Source organism: Pipistrellus hanaki, assembly GCF_964339955.1.
Source record: "Pipistrellus hanaki genome assembly, chromosome: 17".
Classification (NCBI taxonomy): Eukaryota; Metazoa; Chordata; class Mammalia; order Chiroptera; family Vespertilionidae; genus Pipistrellus; species Pipistrellus hanaki.
Genome location: NC_140519.1, coordinates 47,651,711 through 47,672,626, shown reverse-complemented (window position 1 = coordinate 47,672,626; position 20,916 = coordinate 47,651,711). Strand labels below are relative to the sequence as shown.

At 57.9% G+C, this 20,916-nt stretch overlaps 1 protein-coding gene across 1 annotated transcript in view; it reads left to right on the top strand.

The window, feature by feature from the left end:
- The first annotated feature begins 1,938 nt into the window (after positions 1-1,938).
- Positions 1,939-20,916, top strand: part of ZFAT (zinc finger and AT-hook domain containing) — a 38,234-nt gene continuing 19,256 nt past the window's right edge. The window contains exons 1-5 of the mRNA XM_084864637.1: positions 1,939-2,179; positions 8,994-9,170; positions 12,610-12,861; positions 16,421-16,609; positions 18,423-18,573. Coding sequence (XP_084720763.1) covers positions 2,005-2,179; positions 8,994-9,170; positions 12,610-12,861; positions 16,421-16,609; positions 18,423-18,573 — 944 coding nt within the window. The 5' untranslated portion in view covers positions 1,939-2,004. The remainder of the gene's footprint in view (positions 2,180-8,993; positions 9,171-12,609; positions 12,862-16,420; positions 16,610-18,422; positions 18,574-20,916) is intronic.

Genomic DNA, 20,916 nt, shown 5'->3' with positions numbered 1-20,916 from the left:
ACCAAAGCCGGGATGGGCTCCCCCCGGCCGCCCGTCCAGTGAAGGGGGTGCGGGGGGTGAGTCCCAGCAGCCCTCCTGTCACCTTGGGTTTGGCGCTGGCAGGAGGGTGTGTGGGTGACCGGTGCCTCCCGGGTGGCTATGTGGTCGGGCGGGAGGAGCACGGGGCGTGGAGAGCCCAGGCCACACCTGGTCTCCATGGATTTACAGGTGAGTGCAGCAGGCACAGCCCCCTCCGAACATGGCTTCCCGCCTCTGCTCGAGGATGCCAATCCTCCCTGCGCAGCGCCAGCCCCTCCGGGGCCGAGCGGGTGGCAGAGGGGGTTCCTAGCATATATATATACACACACACATTAGTAGTCCTGCACACAAGAGTCTAGGCCAGTGGTTGGTAAACCGCGGCTCGCAAGCCCTGGCTTGCCGCTCTGGTGACTAATGAGTTTGCCAACCACTAGGCACATATTTAATGGGCAAACGCGGGGCCTGAGAACGGCTCCTTAGGTCCCGAGAACGGAGTGAAGGAACAAGGCAGACAGGCTCTGAGAAGCGAGGCTGCTGCAGACGAGGAGTGGGGGTGGGCCCGCTCAGCAGTGCTGGGCGGTGGGTGCCGGGGAGCAGGTGACAAAGCCGTAGGTCAGGCTTGCCCTGTGCTGGGGCAGCCCGGGGAGAGGGCTGTGCCCACGGGAAGTGTGACGGTGTGGGGACCACAGGGCACGTGTGGGCAGAGCTGTGGGGGCACAGGTACCGGCAGCAGGGCTGTCCCTCGGCCCGAAGGGGATTCTCCACACTGAGCAGCAACAGGGGGACTCCTTCCATGTGAAAATAAGCCAGTGTTTCCCAACCTCCTCTCCGTGCTTCCCTCTCACTTCTGTCTGCCTTGTCCGCAGCACGTCTGCCATTTCAAGTTGAGTAATTTAAAAGAAATGTGTTTAAAAAGAAAACTTTATATAACTGCCATGAGCGGGAAACACACTCACACACACCATCATTTGTTACGAACTGAAGATAACCGTAACAATACCAGCAGCACAAGCGCATTCATTTCCTTAACCAATGGCTGACGGGCTCAGCTCCTTTCTGGGGCTAAAAGGTGGCCACGAGGGACAAAGGCGAGCCATTGAGAAAAGCCAGTGGGAGGCAGTGATAGACACGATGTAGAAAAGTCCAAGTGACAGGTTCCTAGAGGGGTGATGGGACCCCCTTGGAGATGTCATGTGAGCAGATCTGAAAGGTGGCAGAGCCAACCACCGCCTTGGATTTGGCGCTTTGCAGGGAGGGTGTGTGGGTAACTTGGGTGACATTAAAAACAAAACAAAACAAAAACAAAAACAAAAAAACATGAAAACAAGGTGATTGCATCTCAACTAGACACCACTGCTTGCAGAAGGCGTGTGAGCCCAAGCAGGGGAAGGAGGACAGAGGTGCACTCACACCCAGCTGAGCCTTTTTGCAAGGCAGCCAGGAGGGTGGCGAGAAGGCGTCCCAAGGTGGTCCAGGTGGGTCCTGTCTGCATGGACTCCATCAAGCCCGGTCCCTCCAGCCCAAAGCATCCACCTGGGGAACCACTGACTCAGGTTTATGGTTCCCTTGACGTTGACCCATGGACACATTGGTGAACTGGGACCAAGAAGAGTTGCTCGCTGCCCCAGATTAGTTGGTAAAGGGCAGAACGGGGGCACCAGCTCTGAACTATGTCCAGGCCTCCGCCCCGCACTAGCCGGTGGAGGCACTGGCTGGCAGGGAGCAGAGCTGGGGAGGCTCCGAATCCGGGGACCCGCCTGCCAGGCCTCCGGACAGCCGCCTCCCTGGAGCGCTTCAAAACGCGGAGGGCGGAACCTGCGGGGCCGGATGCCCAGCGCGGCCCCAGGCGTGAGCATGCGCAGTGGCCCGCGCCGGCCTCGCCGCGCCCGGCGCTGGGGGCGGGCCCTCGGAGGCGGACGTCCGCCCGCCACGCCGGCGTCAGCCACGCCGGGAGGAGGAGGGCGACGACTCCAGCCGCCATGTTGGATGCCGCAGATTCGCCATAACCTCGCCGGCTCTTTTCCTAAAAAAATAAAAATATCCACCGAAGCGTCAGCGGGGCGCCCCGCTTGGTCGGTGGGTGCGGGACGGGGCCCGGAAGAGCCCCAGGCTTTTTTTTTCCTCCGCGGCGGGGGCGTTGCCATGGAGACGCGGGCGGCAGGTGAGCGGGGCTGGGGGCGGGGGTGGGGGCGGAGGGGCGCGGGGAGGGGCGCGGCGCGGGCGCGGGCCGCCGGGGCCCGGAAGGAGCGCGGCGGCGGCGGCGGGCGGCGGAGGGATCCGCGTCCTGGGCGGGGAGCGCACGCAGCGGCGCCCTTCGGCCGCACGCGCCGTCGCTGGCAGTATCCCGCCGCCTGGAGCTTTTTTTTATTAAAAAAAAAAAAAAAAAAGAATATGGAACCAGGGTGCTGGCGGAAGCGGGGAGGCCGTGTCTGCGCGTGCGCGGGCCGTTTCCAGGGCGACGGGTGGGGCCGGGGCGCGCGCCAGCGAGGGATCCATCCGGTGGCGGCCACGTGGGCGGGAGGTTCGAATCCGGGCTCTGCCAGCTCTTTGGCCTCGTGGTGGGACCTTGCCTGGCCTCAGTGTCCTCCTCCGTGAAATGGGTAGCATCTTTAGACCCGCGTCCTGCGTGGAGGGGACGGAGTTCAGTGGAGCTGATGAAGGAGAGTGCCTTTGGTTCTGCTGGTCACTAGAGGATGCCATAAGCACGGGGGACTGGCCTTGCAACTGGTGACCTTGTGACACGCATTGATAAATCAGAATTTGCCCTCCACCTGCTGCCCAGGTCTGCGGGGTGGGGGTGGGGCCTTGTTCCCAGATGTTAAGCTCACATGGCACCTCCTCCAGGCAGTCCTCTCTGGTTTCTGGCCTCTCGGCAGAAGCAGGTTCTCGGCCTTCTCCAGTCCAGCCTTTGCTCTCCTGGCAGAGGCCACGTGGGGAAGTGCCCACGTGAAGGGCACTGACCAGACGGGGTGGACAGACAGCCCGAGGTAGGGACATGGTTGGATGTGGTGACTGCTTCCTGGCTCCTGTTTAGAGTCAGGGTCAAGGTGATGCTGGTGGAAATAGGGCTCCTCCACGGAGTCAAAAGACCCAGGCATGGGAGGGTGAGGTGTAGTGGTAAGATTTATTGGGGCAGAGCCCTGGCCGGTGTGGCTCAGTGGATGGAGTGTCGGCCTGCGGACTGGAAGGTTCCTGGGTTCAATTTCTGCGTTGCAGGCTCGATCCCCAGTAGGGAGGTGCAGGAGGCAGCCGATCAGTGATTCTCATCAGTGTTTCTCTCTCACCCTCTCTTTTCCTCTCTGAAGTCAATAAAATATATACCTATATCTGTATCTATGTCTATATCTCTATCTCTATCCACAAAAGATTTGTTGGGCAGAAATGAAAGACTGCCCCCAGGGGCCCGGAGGCTGTGTCTCACCGCGCAGGGGGCTCAGCTCCTCCCTGGGGTAGAAGCTGGCCTCCATTGTCTTCCTCAGCCAGCAGCAGGCCCGGCCCAGAGTTCTGTGCCATGACTTCCGCCTGGGCCAGAGCTCAGTCCAGCCCGACTGGCTGGCTTAGCCCGTGCTCCCCGCTGCCCCCGGCCGCCGCTGTGCTCCCACACCCAGGCCTGTGCCGGGCCCACACGCGGAGCCGGGCCCGGGCCCAGCCCTGCCAGGCCTGCGAGGCGGCTGCGGAGGAAAACCGGGGGACGAAGGGGCCGGTGAACACGTGTTATGGAGAGGGGCCTGTTAGCTTTCTGACCTGACCTTGGGCTTGGGAAGGACCAATCTCTTTCCTAATCCTTTGTGGCTTGTGCCGCCCTCCCCCTAACCAGGCCGGTCTTTTCCCCGATGAGACACCCCCCCCCCCCCCCCCCCGTGGCTGCCCCTTGGCTCCTGCACACGTGCCTGGCAGAGGGATTTCCCCTTTATTTTCTTTCTCTCCCTGGCCCAGTGGTCAGCAAACTCATTAGTCAGCAGAGCCAAATAGCAACAGTACAAAGATTGAAATTTCTTTGGAGAGCCGCATTTTTTAAACTTAAACTTCTTCTAACGCCACTTCTTCAACAGGCCGTGGCGTTTTGTGGAAGAGCCACACTTAAGGGGTCAAAGAGCCGCATGTGGTTCGGGAACCGCAGTTTGGCGGCCATGGCCCTAGGTAATCCCAACTGCCTCCTACACGCTCGCAACCGGGGCATGTGCCCTGACCAGGAATCGAACCCGTGACCTCTTGGTTCATGAGTCGTCACTCAATCACCGAGCCACATCGGCCGGGCTAGAGCTTAATAGTTAATTACAACAGCCCCCCCCCCCCCCCCCCCCCCCCCCCCGCTTACCCATGGTTTCAGTTACCTACCCATGGCCATCGCACCGTGATCCAAAAACATTAAAGGGAAAATTCCAGAAATAAACAGCTCATGAAATTTAAACGGTGCACCGTTCTGAGGAGTGTGATGGACGTTCTCGCTGGTCTGTGAGTGGCCCCTTGGTCCACCTACGTCTCCCTGCTGTAGACTCCTGCCTGCTCCTCACTCAGCAGCACCTCGGGGACCAGATCCCCTGTCGGAGTGTCCCAGTGGGGTGTTCAGATCACCCTGATGCTACTTCATAAGAATGGCCCCAAAGGGCACAGACTGGCCCAGGTGAAGCTGGCCATTCGTATGCCACAGAGAAGCCGCAGAGTGCTTCCTGTAAGAGAGAGGAGAAAGTTCTCGGCCCCGAAGCCAGCACAGGGAATGTAGTCAGTGATACGGCAGGAACTATGGTGCCAGGAGGGTGCCAGACTTATCGGGGAGTACGTTTCATAAGTTATATAAATGTCCAGCCGTATGCTGCGTGCCCGAAACAAAAATGAAGTCATACTGAATGTCAACTGTAATTGAAACATAAAAAAATTAAAATCCTATAGGAAACATATTTATTGGTGACACAATGAAAGCTTTCTTTCTGAAATGAAGAATAGAATAGGAATGCTTTTTATTGTCACTTCTCTTTCACCTTTAAAAATGAATTTATTAAAAAGTAAGTTTTTATTGATTTCAGAGAGAGGAAGGGAGAGGGATAGAAACTTCACTGAAGAGAGAGAATCATGGATCAGTGGCCTCCTGTACGCTCCCTACTGGGGATTGAACCCACAACTCAGACACATGCCGTGGCCAGGAATCGAACCGTGACTTCCTGGTTCATGGGTTGATGCCTTCCGCAAGGGGTTCCCCCGACAGAAGAGATCCGAGTCCCTGACTGCGGTGAGGGATGTCTGCACACACCCGGTGGGCTGTCACTGCCTCATCGCGTCATCGCAAGACGAAGGGGGGTATGGGACACCGGGACACGGAGCGCGACCCCATTTCCCAACTCCTCGCTGGTTGTGAGTGTCGTCTGCCTCCCCCCAGCCCATGTACAGGGGCCCGCGTCCGCGTGTGCGGGGCAGACGGGGTCCGCATGTGCGGACAGACAGGGTCCGCGTGTGCAGGACAGACGGTATCGGTGGGTTTGGTCCTGTCTGGTGCAGACACCCGCTCCCCAGGGGCTGGGCTCGCCCCCCTCATTGCCTGCAGTGGGGTGCTCATCGGGACAGGGCTCCCTTCAGTTCCCGCTGGGTTTTATTTTAGGCTCCCCAGACTTGTCTGTTTCCTACTTTTTGAAGTATGAATTTCTAGAGTGAGAGTGTGTCTTGTGTTTTAGTGAAAGGAATGAACTCTGCTTCTCTTTTTGTGGGGGGAGGCCCGTGTGAGCTTCCGGGGAGGCGCGGGGTCCTGGGGAGTCTCGGGGGCCCAGAGGAGGCTTGGGAGGGGATCTTAGGGAGATGCAGGGGGGGGGGTGGGGTGGGTCCAGGAGAGTCTCAGGGGGGTTCAGAGGAGGTGTTGGGGGGGCGGCCCTGGGGAGGCACGGGGTCTTGGGGAGGCTGTGGGGGTCCAGAGGAGGCTTGGGAGGGGGTCCTGGGGAGGCACGGGGTCCTGGGGAGGCTGTGGGGGTCCAGAGGAGGCTTGGGGAGGGGATCCTGGGGAGACGTGAGGGCGGGGTGGGGGCTGGTCCTGGGGAGACGCGGGATTGAAGTGGGGCTTGCCCTCTGGCCGAGCCCCTGCTCCCGCCTGGACTGGGAACTTCCTGAGCGTCCCTCCTGCAGGCCGTTGGCTGGCCTGCTCTTCCTCCCGGGGTGACCCCACTTCACAGACAGGGGGTCCTGGCCCGGAGGGTTACATACTCCTACTCCCTCCGCTGGGCCTGCCATCTTCCCTCCCCGCACTGCCTGGCTGTGTGGCCAGGAGGCCCGAGTTACCGCGTGGCTGACCCTTTCCCAGGCTGCTCCGTGGCCTCTGCACCTGACCTCATGCGGAGCACACGCGTGTCTCTGTTTACGGCGGGTGAATGTCTTTACTGCCGTCATCATCCAGCTCTTTGGGCCTTTGGCTGTAATTTCAGTTAAGTGGTATTGATGGCTTTGGAGCTTCCCATCTCCTCGGGCAGGCAGATCAAACCCATTAATATGGCGTTTGCTTCCCGCACCCTCCGAGCTAAGCGCTCACCCGCGGGTCCTGCTGGCACTGAGCGAACGGGGCTGCTCCTGCTTACGGGGGGTTTGGGGTGTTCCCCGGGGGTGGCAGGGTTCCCCTGGGGCTGCTCACCGCCAGGGCCCTCCCGGGAGCGCTGGGGATAACGTGGAGAGCATGACTCACGTGCAGCTCGGAGGAAGTGTGGTGCGGAGTGAAAGCGCCAGGGGGCCCGGCCTGGCCCCGGCGGGTCCCAGCGTGTCTCCGTTACTGTTAATCCAGGCTCAGCACAGGAGCGCTCGCGGGATTTCCCTCTCGCTTTTAATAAAACGTTAACTCGGGAGCCGTGGAAGCCGGCACACTCGTCAGCATTTATGAGAGGCGTGTTGGTAATGCCGTGTATTGGGGCAGTGTTTCCCAAACCTCTCTCATGACGAGAATCACCTGGTGGAGTTGTTAAACTACAGATTCCTGAATCCCAACTAAGAAGTGCTAAACTGGAATTTTTGGGAACATATAGGTAAAATTGCATACCTAACTTAGTGCTCTGTATATAACATCTGTGTTAGAGCACTAGTTAAGTATACAATTTTACCTATATGTTCCCAAAAATTCTAGTTTAGCACTTCTTAGTTGGGATTCAGGAATCTGTGTTTTAACAACTCCACCAGGTGATTCTCATCATGAGAGAGGTTTGGGAAACACTGCATTAGGGCACGCACTTATTGGGACCGCTGCCCTGAGCCTCCCAGCTGGGGGGCACCAGTGGGATTATTTGAGGGTGGGGGTGGGGGTGGGGTGGGAGGACAGGTGCAGAGGGGCCCCTCCAGGCTGGAGGGAGGTGGGTGCTGGGTGGGGCTGCCCCGTGTCCTGGCGTTGGTCCAGGTGACTGACCATCTGTCCACACATTAGCCTCTGGACGAGGCCGGAAGACCAGCTCCACCTTAAAACATCCGAAGGCCCCTGTCAGGGCCCCTCATCTTCCAGAGGGAAAAGGGAGGCCTAGGGATGCTCAGAGGCTCACACAGTATCCCCGACACTGGAGGCTGGCCAGTCGGGGGTTGGGGGCCCCGGGCCCTGACTCAGGCAGGTGCCTGTCCAGCTGCTTCTGGGAGGTCTCTGAGTGACACACGGCATTCACCGTGTCCCATAGCACCCCGCCCTGTGCAGATGCGGACATGGAAGCTGCAAGGGCCAAGTAGCTGTGTCGGGGACTCAGCTGCTGGGCCTCAGGGCCTCTCACCATGTCTTTAAATACGATTCACCTGCGAGTCCTGACCAGTTTGGCTCAGTGGATAGAGCCTCGGCCTGGGAATTGAAGAGTCCCAGGTTCGATTCCAGTCAGTAGGCAGCTGATGGATGTTTCTCTCTCATCGATGTTTCTGACTCTCTATCCCTCTCCCTTCCTCTCTGTAAAAAAAACAACAAAAAACAAAAACACACACACACACACACACAAAAAACCCCCAATAAAATCTATAAAAAAAAAAAAGGTTCATCTATGAATCAGAATCTGTTCCCCCAATAACTTCTACTTCAAATGTCCCCCTGTACTTTTTTTTTTTTATCAACTGATATGCCTGCCCTAGCTGGTGCTGCTCAGTGAATAGAGCATCAGCTTGCAGACTGGAGGGTCCTGGGTCTGATCCCTGTTCGGGGCACGCTCAGCAGGCACCCGATTGATGTGTTTCTCTCACATCGGTGTTTCTGTCTTTCCCCCTCTCTCTCCCACTCTCCCTAAAAAAAATCAATGGGAAGATATGCTTGGATGAAGAGTAACAAAAGTAAAAATTAAAAAATGGATGACTTACAATTACATGCAGAGAAGTGTGTGCTTCTCCAGTCGGCCACCAGAGGGCACCGCTAGCACGTGTATCATGCCCGCCCATGAATGAATGAGGGCTCTGTGCTTCTGGTGTTGGTGTTGGTGTTTTGTTTGTATTTTCCCTAGAAAAGCTGTTTGCTGTGGGTGAGTGGGTAGCGTCCCCTTCCGGCACTTCCGTTCTCCGGCTCCCTGCTGCCTGCGGAGAATGGCTGCAGTAAATCTAACAGGCGGGGAGCAAAGGCCCCTTTGCAGTAGCTTCCCTTCTTGGTGTAACTGACTGTTTGATGTGTCTCTGTAACCATGCTGCCAGCTACAGATCGGGGGCCAAGGCTTGCATTCCTCACAGGGACCTGCTCGCCTGTTACAGGAAATAGGCATTTTTCCCTGGCACGGTGCTGGCCGCCGGTGGGTGAGTGGGCAGACAGGCAGAGATGCGGTCAGTGTGGAAGGCCACCTGGGTGAAGTGTGGACTTTTATCAGGCGGGGCTCCTTGGCAGCCCAGGGACGTCTCTGCGCCCACGTTCTGCCCTCTGAAATGGGGAGACGGGGTGGTGCTGGGCGTGGGGGTGGGGTGATGATGGCGATGGCTTAGAGGGACAGCTTTCGGGGTTTCTCTCGAGTGTGGGGAGGGGTCACTGTTTCTGGGAAGGTGAGAAACGTGTGCACTTTTTCTTGCAGAAAGCCCGGCCATCTTCATGTGCAAATGCTGTAACCTGTTCTCGCCGAGCCAGTCGGAGCTCCTGTCCCACGTGTCCGAGAAGCACGCGGAGGAAGGGGTGAATGTGGACGAGATCATCATCCCCCTCCGGCCTCTGAGCACCCCCGAGCCCCCCCAGCCCAGCAAAGCCGGAGACGGTAAGGGGGCCGGGGCCGGCGGTGGCGCCGCACCCCGGGTGTGTGTCTGTGACGGCGGTGCCGAGTTGCTCTCAAATCCTCTGATTCTGGGTTTCTGTCTGGCGCCTGGTTTTTGTCTGATGGGCACAGACACGTGGAAAATCTAAACCTCTAACCCAGAAGCCACGGTAACGGTCTAGTTGTAGATCTGCCCAAATAGGATGGTGTTTGAATCCCCTGTGCCTGAGGTGCCTGGTCAGTAGATGGATGACCGATGGAATAAATGAATGAATGATGGAATGAATGAATGATGGAATGAATGAATGATGGAATGAATGAATGATTGACTAAACAAATGAACGATTGAATAACGAATGAGCGAGCGAATGAATGAATGAATGAATGAGTGAATGAATGAACGAACGATGGAATAAATGAATGAATGAGCGAGCGAATGAATGAATGAGTGAGTGAATGAATAAACGATGGAATGAATGAATGAATGAACAATGGAATGAATGAATGAATGATTGAATGAGTGGATGGATGCATGGAGGTGGTGCCATCCAGCAGAGTAAAAAGCACGCACGGATGTCAGACAAGCTCCGGCACCATGAGCTGCGGTCCCCGGAGCCCCCTCGGCCTCCCTTCGCACCCTGGAAGGGGCGGGCCGGTGGGCCCGGCGCAGGCGGCCGGAGGGGACGCAGAGAACACGGTGCAGCTCCCGGCGGCGCCCGGCACCGAGCGGTCACGAAGGGGAGCTGTCCTGGGAACACACGTGATGCTGCACAGTAAAAACAGATTCACGTCGCCCAAAGCTTCGGTCCGCACAGACTCCTGTGGGCGGGCCAGTGTGCGGGGCGGGGTACCCCGGGTGCCTGTCCGGACGTCCCGGCCGGAAGGAGGGTGGTCAGAGGAAGCGTGCAGGCGGGGTAACCACGTCCCCACAGGCAGAGCCGGCGGTACGGGAGGTGCAGCTGCAAGCTGGCATTGGCCAAAGGCCCCCCCAAAACCACTTCTTTGTGGGGGACGGTGAACAGCCAGTCCCCCCGCAGCAGGGTTCATGGCCACACTAATGAGCGGCTGCCCTTTCCTGGGAGCCATTCAGACGCGTTTCCAATCAGCAGGCCGGCTTATTGATCGCCTGTCTGACTCAGGCCGAGGGGGCACTCGGGCAGGAAGTTCTGGGTTAATGAGTCCCCGGGCGGGCGTTCCCGGGCTCAGAGCCTCGCACCGGATGGAGCGGGAAGGCACCGAGACAATCGGAGAGCTGTTCTGGCCACGGTCAGCGCGTCCAGTCAGGGCACGTGAGGAGGACCAGCCATTTCCATCGGCGTCGCCGTCCCGCAGCCCCCTGGCCCGAGACCCGTCCTCCCCACCGGGAACGCCGCCGGGCGGTCACATGCCACGTCTCACCGGTGTCCACACGGGATGCTCTGCTTTGGGGAAGGGCACGCTGGCAGAGGTCTGTGCTGGGCACCAAAACTCTACCCAGTAACCCGATTACAAATGCAGGCCAGGACCGGAACGGACCTTTTCCTAAAGGTGATGTCCACATGGCGACAGGTACATCAACGGTGCCCCTTACTGATCATCAGGGTGGTGAGAGCCAGCGCCACCGAGAGCCAGCGCCCGGCACCGGGGAGAACGGCCGTCAGCAGCCAGGCGGGCGATGGGGGGCCGGCGAGGGCGTGGGGGGGCCCTGTGCCCGTGGAGGTAGTGTCCTTGGTGAAGGCTGTTGCCGCTCTCTGGCCCCAGGTGTGATCCCGTTCTCACCGATGAGCTACTTCCACGAGTTCTTTTCCTTATGAACTGATCTGCTTCTGACTTAATTCTCCGGGAATGCGTTTTCTGTGTGTACGGAGCGTGGGCGCCTGTGCCACTTAATTTAAAAAGGTGTTTCTTGTGCCTCGAATGGCTCAGACTCTTTAATGCGAGAAAACTTCTTCCCAAGGCTTCTTTCTGGTCAGAACCCCGCCCGCCGCCTCTCCCCGCGCGGGTCCGAGAAGCGTGAGGCTGCGAGGCCTCGCTCCTCCAGCGATTTCCGCTCCAGTCTAACCTTCGCGGGGCGTGTTGCCCGGAGAAACACTTAATTACCCTCTCACTGAGCGGTAATTGATTGATCATCCTGGTCTCCCGTTACAACGCAGAGGGCCCGAAGTCCTCGGTTTATTTTATAGCCTTTTAATCCGATCGGGCTGCCCGAGAGCTTTCTTCTCTCCGCTTCCTAATCAGTCTGGCCTCAGGCCCAATACGGCCTCACGGGCCACACGCTCTCCCTCCTGTGCCTGGTGTGTGTGAGTGCACGGGTGGGTGTGAGTGTGTGTGGGTGAGTGTGTGAGTGTGTATATGGGTGAGTGTGTGAGTGTGTATATGGGTGAGTGTGTGAGTGTGTACATGGGTGAGTGTGTGTGAGTGTATATGGGTGTGTGTGAGTGTGTATGGGTGAGTGTGTGTGATTGTGTATATGGGTGAGTGTGTGTGATTGTGTATATGGGGATGGGTGTGTGTGAGTGTGTATATGGGTGAGTGTGAGTGTGTACATGGGTGAGTGTGTGTGAGTGTGTATATGGGGATGAGTGTGTGTGATTGTGTATATGGATGAGTGTGTGTGATTGTGTATATGGATGAGTGTGTGTGATTGTGTATATGGGGATGGGTGTGTGTGAGTGTGTATATGGGTGAGTGTGAGTGTGTACATGGGTGAGTGTGTGTGAGTGTGTATATGGGGATGAGTGTGTGTGATTGTGTATATGGATGAGTGTGTGTGATTGTGTATATAGGGATGGGTGTGTGTGAGTGTGTATATGGGTGAGTGTGTGAGTGTGTATATGGGTGAGTGTGTGTGATTGTGTATATGGGGATGAGTGTGTGTGATTGTGTATATGGATGAGTGTGTGTGATTGTGTATATGGGGATGGGTGTGTGTGAGTGTGTATATGGGTGAGTGTGTGAGTGTGTACATGGGTGAGTGTGTGTGAGTGTGTATATGGGTGTGTGTGAGTGTGTATGGGTGAGTGTGTGTGATTGTGTATATGGGTGAGTGTGTGTGAGTGTGTATATGGGTGAGTGTGTGTGAGTGTGTATATGGGTGAGTGTGTGAGTGCATATATGAGTGTGTGTGTGTGTGAGTGTGTATATGGGTGAGTGTGTATATGGGTGAGTGTGTATATGGGTGAGTGTGTGAGTATGTATATGAGTGTGTGTGTGTGTGTGAGTGTACACATTTGTTTGTCCCGATGGGGCCAGGCGCTGGGCTTGCTCCAGGAGGAGTGTCTATGGGTCTCGGAGAGCCAGCCCTGTGTGGCTCCCATCCACCTGCCCCTCTCAGGGGCTTCAGTTCAGGGTCGGACACCGGAGGCAGGAGCCGGGTGCCCCCCCCCCCCACCTCTCCGCAGGGCTCAGAGCCAGGCGTTGTGCCCGGCACAGTGCCCGCAGGACCGCACCGTCTCTCCCGCAGAGCTGTCCGTCACCAAGAGGAAGCGGGGCCGGCCCAGGGGGTCCACGAAGAAGCCCAGCGCGGAGGAGGAGCCGGCGGGGGGCGCCGCGGGGGCGAGCGCGGCCCCCCCCCGGGCCCCGGAGGAGGCCGGCAGCCCGGCCCCCGGCTGCCTGGAGTGCCCCAAGTGCGCCCGCAAGTTCTCCAACCTGCGCCAGCTGCGCAAGCACATCTGCATCATCGTGCTGAGCCTGGGCGAGGCCGAGGGCGACGCAGGTAAGGCCGGCCCTTGGGCAGGGCGGGCGCCCTGGGCTCTCCCGGCCCCTGGCGGCTCTCCCCAGCCCGCCGTTCCCTGGGAAGAGCACGTGTTTATACCCTCTCCCCTGGGGAAGGGCTGGTTTTGTCACCATCGGGGCGATGACCGAGCGGACGCTTGGATTGGACGTGTCCTCCGGTGGTGGGTGCCCAGGAGCCTAGGTCACGGGGTGGCTCAGTAGGTGGTCTGGGGGTGCAGAGGGTAAGACTGGCTCCACCCTTAGTGAGTGAGGGAAATGCACATCCCGTCAGTAGATTCCGGCAAAGGAGTGATCTTCATGCCTGCAGTTTGGTCGATAAATACCCTGAGTGGCCAGATGATGATGATCTCTGAACGCATAATAGTCTGGCCATCAGTGTGTGTGTGTGTGTGTGTGTGTGTGTGTGTGTATCTTAGCGGCCCGGTGCATGAATTTGTGCAGGGGTGGGGTCCGGCCAGCCTGGCCAGAGGGAAGAAGGGACATGGGCGGTTGGCTGGCCTGTCTGCTGGTCGCCCTCCTGGTCGAGGGGATCATTTGCATATTAACCTTTTATTCTATGGGATACACACTGGGTGGCCAGGTTATTATGGGTTCAGAGATCATCATCATCTGGCCACTCCGTGTATTTCCAATCGTGGGGTCCACAGAGAAAAGAGAGCAGCCTGGGTCAGGGTCTGAGAAACCCTTTCCGAGGAGAGCTTTGTGCTTTGCAGAGAGCTCACAGGAAGCGGGGAAGACAGGAAGGAGGCCTCATGTACACGCGCCCCCCCTCCCCCTCCCGTGACTGCATCTCACGTCACCAGGTGCAAAACCAGGGCCTGGCCAGGGAGGTGTGCCTGCACGGCCCTGTCATCCTCATGTGTGTAGCCGCCCCTGCCGGGAGGAGACACAGGGTCCCGTCACCCCAAAATCCCCCCGGGCTCCGGCTCATAGTCACCCTGCCCCCAACCCCACCCCCATGCCCAGCGGCCATTGATGTTCTCCAATTTGTTCATTTTGCCCTTTCAAGATCAGCTGAATCCCACATCACGTGACCTTCTAAGATTGGCTTAGAAAACCCCCTTTTCAGACCCGGTTTCAGGATTTTATCATTGAGGAAGTCGGGGTCCCCATGGGCGATCGGCCAGAGCCACACTCGCTCGGGGAGGGGTCAGGCACCCACCCCGTCCCCCCCGCCTGCCCCGCGGCCAGCTGCCCTCCACCCACTCATGTCGTAACACCAGGCCCCTTCCCACGTCGAGGACCAGATGGCGTTCCTTGTCGGACGCCCCTCGGAAGGGGTGGAAACGGCGCTCCCGGCGGCTCCGATGTGGTTCCTGCACTGTACTCAGTGAGGCAGGTCTGGGGCCCTGGCAGGCACGGCCCTGCCTAATGAGATGACCAGCCTCCTCCGGTAATGGCCTGTCTGGAGCACCGGCCTCGAGCTGCATTGATTTGAGCGACTAAATAGATGAGAAGAAACACCGGCTGGAAACGTGGAAGCGCTGGGTGCCTGTCCCTCCCGGCCGCTGCCGACCCTCTCAGCCCGCCGCCCGCGGCTGAGTCCACAGCGACTGCTCTTGCTGCTCTCCGTGTGCCAAGCACCATCTCGCACTCGGGAAACTCTCCCGGCATTGTTTTCATTGTGCTCTGCAGAGAGCCGCCCAGCGACTGTTCACACAGCCGGCCTGGCTCTCGAGCTTGTTTAAACAGTTAGAGGGATGCCTTAATCAATCAGGAAAGAAAGGAAGAAGAAAAAAGAACTGTGAGAGGAAAACAAAATACACTTCCCCCCTGCCCCGAGCCATGGCGAGCTCAAATGACGCCTGTGCTGTGCACTCAGCCTTTACTTTGTTCTGCCTTTGAGTAGGCAAAGGAACCAGGAGAGCAGGTTCCTTCGGAGGCCATTCTGTGCAGCAGCTGGTGCTTATGAAAAGCATTGTGCAGCCACTGAAGCCGGCATGTGGGGCTTGTACAGGGGCCCCTGACCCTCCCGGCTTGTCCTGCCGGGGGTCACGTGTGCAGCATGGCAGAGGTGCTTCCTCTCGTTGAGTCCTTCTTAAAGAAGAAGGCACCCAGGGGAAGATTTTACCTGAGATGCACTTGCAGCCTTCATGATGATTCTTTTTTAAATATGTTTTTGTTGATGTCAGAGAGGAAGGGAGAGGGAGAGAGAGATAGAAAAATCTCTCTATATAAAAGCCTAATCTGCAAAGTGTCCCCTCGGGAGTTTGACCAACGGGAGTTTGATTGCTCGCTATGACTTGTGTCAACCACCAGGGGGCAACGTGGGGTGAAGGAAGGGAGGCCCCGCCGGCATGCACTGGGCCTCTAGTCAATGATGAGAGAGAATCAGTGACCAGCTGCCTCCTGCACGCTCCTCACTGAGGATGGAGCCACAACCCAGGCATGTGCCCTGACCCAGAATCGAACTGTGACCTTCTGTTTCATAGGTTGACACTCAACCACCGAGCCATGCTGGCTGGGTGAGGGGAGACCTTCTTGTCCAGCTTCTTGGAGGCCTGCCTGGGGCTGCATTCCTCAGTGACCACGTGGGGGAAGCTGCCCCGCGGGCCTGGGAGGCAGAGGGAGCGCCTCTTGCATTGGCTGTCCGAGGCGCCGTGGGCCGCCTGCTGTGTCTGCGTGGCGGGACCTGGTGGCAGGTGACGGAGCCTGAGACCCAGCAGGCTATTAAGGGACCGTTCTCCCCAAGACACGTGGTCGCTGTGGGTTATAACCCCGGTTTGAAGAGGAACGCTCTCTGCCATGACAACCGATTGCTGAGAGCGCCGAGTGACGGCCCTGGCGGCAGCCGGTAAAGCCGGGCGGCGTGCCGCTCCGCCTGGTGCTCCGGGCGCAGGAGCTGGCTCAGCAGATGCCAGGGAGGTCCCCACCTCCTCTCCCTCCTGCTCCTGAGTGTCTGCGGGGGAGGACGGAGAGGGGAGCAGATGACAGCTGTGAGGGCAGGGCGGGCCCATGTCTGCAGGGGGAGTCGGGGAGGGCTCCCAGCCTGGCATTGTGAGGGCGGGAGGCTGGGGAGGGAAGGGAGGCACTTTCCCCTCCTGTCAGCTCACCAGGAGCCTGCAGCCTGGGGCACGGGTGCCTGTGGGAATGCTGGGGTTCTCTGCAGTCCGGGTGCAGGGAGACAGGGTCACGTGGAAGACAGAGGCTCATAAAAGATCTTTCCCACAAGGCCTAAAACCGCCATCGACACCCACTGACGGGCAGGCGCCCGGAGCTGCCATTGTGGAGCGTGGGACTTAGTGTTTGTCCCGTCGATCTGCGTTAGGCAGACCAACGACTGGTTGCTTCCTGGCTGCAATTCAGGGGGGTCGTCTCTTCTGCCCAGTGCCTGAGAGTAGGGGGTGCCCACAGAAACCAGAGAGGCCATGCCTGCTTTGTCAGCGAGGCGTCCAGGGCCTGGGGTGGCTCGGGCAGGGTGACTTGGATGAGAATGAGGAACCAGAGACGATGACGGAGCTGACACAGGGGAGGGTCACCTGTGCCCCCCACTCCCTCGAGCTGTGATCACGTGATCCCTCTTGCTGCTTGCTCGTTAGGGAACGAGTCTGACCTTGAGCTGGAAAAGAAGTTTAAGGAAGAAGACCGAGAAAAGGCCCCGCGGCGACCGCGGACGCAGAGGACCGAGAAGGCCCAGAAGGTCTCTACCGGAAAGGAGGCGGCACCGGGGCCCGGAGCTAAGAAGCCCATCGTCAGCGTGGTGCTAACCGCCCACGAGGCCATCCCAGGTGACTGCCCCGTGACCCGTCTGGGTGACCATCCCAGATGATCCGCCCCAGGTGACCCGTCCCGGGTGACCTTCCCCGGGTGACCATCCCAGGTGACTGCCCCGTGACCCGTCCCGGTGACCTTCCCAGGTGACCATCCCAGGTGACTGCCCCGTGACCCGTCCGGGTGACCTTCCCAGGTGACCATCCCAGGTGACTGCCCCGTGACCCGTCCCGGGTGACCTTCCCAGATGATCCGCCCCAGGTGACCCGTCCCGGTGACCTTCCCAGATGATCCTCCCCAGGTGACCTGTCCCGGGTGACCCATCTCAGGTGACCTACCCCAAGTGACTGTGACAGTTGGGGAGAGACACCACAAGAGTCTCTGGGCAAGGCTGTGCCAGGGCTGCCTGGGATCCTGAGCTGCAACCACCTCTCCCTCCCCCCTCCCCTCCCCATCAGGAGCAGTGCCAACCGCAGGCTTCTCTTCTTTGCACCACCCGCCCTCTCCGGACGCCCTCCCCTCACCTGAGTGCGGGTTCCCTCCGCCTGAGCCCGGGCGCCTTTTGGCGGCTCACCCAGTGCTTACAGCTGGCCATTTCCGTCTCCTCTCCTCTCACAGAACGTAGCAAGGGGACACACTTCACTGCTTTTTCAAAAAAAGGTCTCTTCCAGGAAGGGCTGGAGTAGAAACAGTGTGTGATGGTAGATTCCGAAGTAAAATAACGGTGTGTGTTTTTGGAGTGATCAGTGTGAAATAAAAAAATTAAGTTGAGGGTTTTAAGAACAGCTGCGGCCTTTTAAGCACCTATTTTCAGTGCTAACAGTGACTCCTTATTTAACATGAAAGCGCTGAGTAAATGCCTCCTAAGACCTCAGAGCCGAGGACAGGGGACAAGGAGAGAACGATCCTGATAAAGCTGGCGACTGGAACTTTCTGGAAAGCCACGTTACCTGCCCCTCCCCCCCCCCCAAAGTGGTGTGGGTCTGGGAACAAGGTCCCCGCCCGGAGGCTCCTGCCTCCGGCCTCTGCAGGGAGTCTCTGCGGTGACGTCGGAGAAGCTGACTCTGGTTCCTGTGAGCGAGTGGAAGGGGTCCTTCGCTGTCACAGAACCGGGGCAGACCGGAGCCTGCCTTTACTGCATGGATACAGGCATGTGCGTGCGTGCACATGCATGCACAGGCGAACGAAGGCCTGCTGCTCTCAAAGGCCTTTGGCCGTTTCCCATGTGGAACTGCAGGGCAGCCACCTCTGCGTGATTCCTGGGCAGAAGCAGAGGCCCCGCGTGGGGGGCAGGTCCTTTGGGAGGATGGACCCCAGGCTGACCAGCTGGTCCCACTCCTTACACTGTCTCAATGCCAGGTTACTTCCACGCAGAGTCCCACACGTGATTTCATGTATCACCTGCGGGTATACATACGCGTGTATCTATCGAAGTGTTTGTGTTTTTAGTTAATAGATCAAGTGAAGGTGGACCTCCACACGCTTGAATAGGCATTAGAAAATGTGCCCCCCACACACGTTACATGTATGACCTGAAGGGAAACTGACGCAGGGTACAGGGCAGTAAGGAACCCTGCTCCCCAGGCTCTGCTCCTGCAGGGGGCCGAGGCATTGGGAGGCATTTACTCAGAGCTTTCACGTTAAATAAGGAGTCACTGTTAGCACTGAAAATAGGTGCTTAAAAGGCCGCAGCTGTTCTTAAAACCCTCAACTTAATTTTTATTTGACAGCGATCACTCCAAATGGACTGGGGAAACACACCATTATTTTACTTTGGAATCTACGATCACAAACCTCTTTAACACGCGGTGCCCTGTGCCTCCACCTCAGGTGCCACCAAGATCATCCCAGTGGAGGCGGGGCCCCCAGAAACAGGAGCCACGAACCCCGAGGCCACCTCTGCAGACCTGGTGCCCCGGAGAGGGTACCAGGAGTACGCCATCCAGCAGACGCCGTACGAGCAGCCCATGAAGTCCAGCAGGTACCGTGCCAGTTCTGCGTGACCCAGGGAGGCTGGGCGCCAGTGTGCCCACGGAGGGCGGGAGCACAGCACGCTAGGTTGGCAGGGCCCTGCTTTGCATGGGACGTGTTTTTTGTTTTGTTTTTAATGGTTATTGATACTTAGAAAGAGAGGGAAGTGTGAGAGTGAGAGAAACATACGGCCCACCGGCCGCGAGTTTGACATGCTTGGAGTGGAACATCGAACAGCTGCCTCCTGCACGCCCCCTACCGGGGATTGATCCTGCAACCTGAGCACGTGCCCTCACCTGCAACCTCCTGGCCATGGGATGATACCTAACCAGCTGAGCCACACCGGCCAGGCAAAGACATCGGTTTCTTTCTTAAAAAATACATATTTTTATTGATATCGAAGAGGAAGAGAGATGATGAGAGAGAATCATGGAATGGCTGCCTCCTGCATGAACCCTACTGGGGATCTACCTGCAACCCAGGCCTGTGCCCTTGACCGGAATGGAACCTGGGACCCTTCAGTTTGCAGGCCGACGCTCCATCCACGGAGCCAAACTGGCAGGGCAAGGCGCCTTCATTGGCTTCTCGACGTAACGGAAAAGTCAAGCCCGCTGCGGGGCCGGTCTGCCGCACAGGGAGGGAGTGTGGAGTGGGGTCTGCCCAGGCCCGGCCCGCCGGCTGTGTGTGGTCTGCCCAGGCCCGGCCCGCCGGCTGTGTGTGGGCCTGCGGGGCAGCACGCCGAGCTCCCGTGCCTGGGGGAGGGGCAGGAGGCGCACTTGCAGAGAGGACGAGCGTTAGTGCCACTTGGACCTGGGCGGCTCTGGACTCTCTCCTCGAGGCCAGCACAGCGGAGTGAACGCCTGTGACGTGTCAGGGTCGGGGGGTGAGGGTCTGCGGCTGCCAATGCGGCGTTCGCTCTCCTGTGACCGAGGCGGGGGCTCGCCTCCGAGCCCGCGGCACCAGCCGTCAGCGCGTCCAGGGAGCCTGGCTCAGCGCAGGGGGGATGGGGGATGAACGACGTGGCGCATCTGGCGTGTGCGGTGCTCTCACTGCACCGGAACGTGCTGCGCGGCTGCGGCGTGGCTGCTGCGTGGCTGCTGCCTTCACCTCCAGCCTCAGTCCATCCTCTCGCGGGCGTGAACCACGGCATTGATCCATTTATCGATGGCCTGGCGGCCATACCCAATCCTGCGGCAAAGCTGTAATGGGGTTCAATTGGAAGGCCATTCTGGGATCAGCTCAGGGTGATTTGCAGGCCTGAGCTAATTACCTCCATCGTATTTCAAGATCTGTTGTGAGGGCTTCAGCTAAATGCTAGCTCAGTTTCAGGGAGGTGTACTCAATATCTAATTAACGGGCCCAGGCTGTGTTTCTACTGCCACGTGATTATAATTACGAACGGCTTTTGTAAGGTGACCAGACGTCCGCTTTTTAACAATTTGTAAAAAACCGGGACTTTTTTAAAACGCCGTGGGACATGGGACAAATTGTTAAAAAGTGGGACTGTCCCACCAAAAGCGGGATGTCTGGTCACCTTACTTTTGTATGGTGATTTTGCTTTATAAAATACAGACACTTTTAGGGTTCAGCAGCATGTCCATTAGGCTGTGTCAGTTAGGTTCTCATACAAATAGGGTACAGATTCATTATTATATAGGAAACGTTGGAAGTCCGGAAAAGTATTTAAAAGGATCATTTGCAATCTCACTACCCTAACATGAGCACTGTGAACATTTTTAATGTATTTCCTTCCAGCCCCTTTTCAGGCCACATATTTGATTATTACTTTAAAAATAACAAACATGCATTGGTGTCACTTGTAGGCCATATGTTTTATAACATTGAGGTTATATTTTATGGGGAACCTTGTATCTTGCTTTTTAATTTGTTATTTATTGTTTTTTAGAGAGAGAGAGAGGAAGGGAGAGGGAGAGAGAGAGAGAACCATGGATGTGAGAGTGACACATTGGTGGTCTGCCTCCTGCACCACCCCCATGGGGGATTGAGCCCACCACCCTCACCTGTGCCCTGACCAGGAATCGGTCCAGTGACCGTTCAGCTCTTGCATCACAGGAGGAAACTCCGTGTAATTCAGTCAGCACCACGAACCCAGGACCCCTGCCTTCAGGGCGCTCTGCGCCAAACCCAACGCCGCCTCCGGATGCCCCTGCCTTTGAGGAAGGCCTGAATGAGTTCGCTTCTGTTAGTCTTGTACACCCGTGAGTGGTGCCCTCCGGCGCCTGCAGGCCATTTACATGTGTTTAATGTAAGGACAAGGCAGCCTGTTTGGGTCACACTCTGCTGGTCATGGTGCACGCAGTGAGCGGCACGTTCCTCTCCCGCCTCCCGCCTC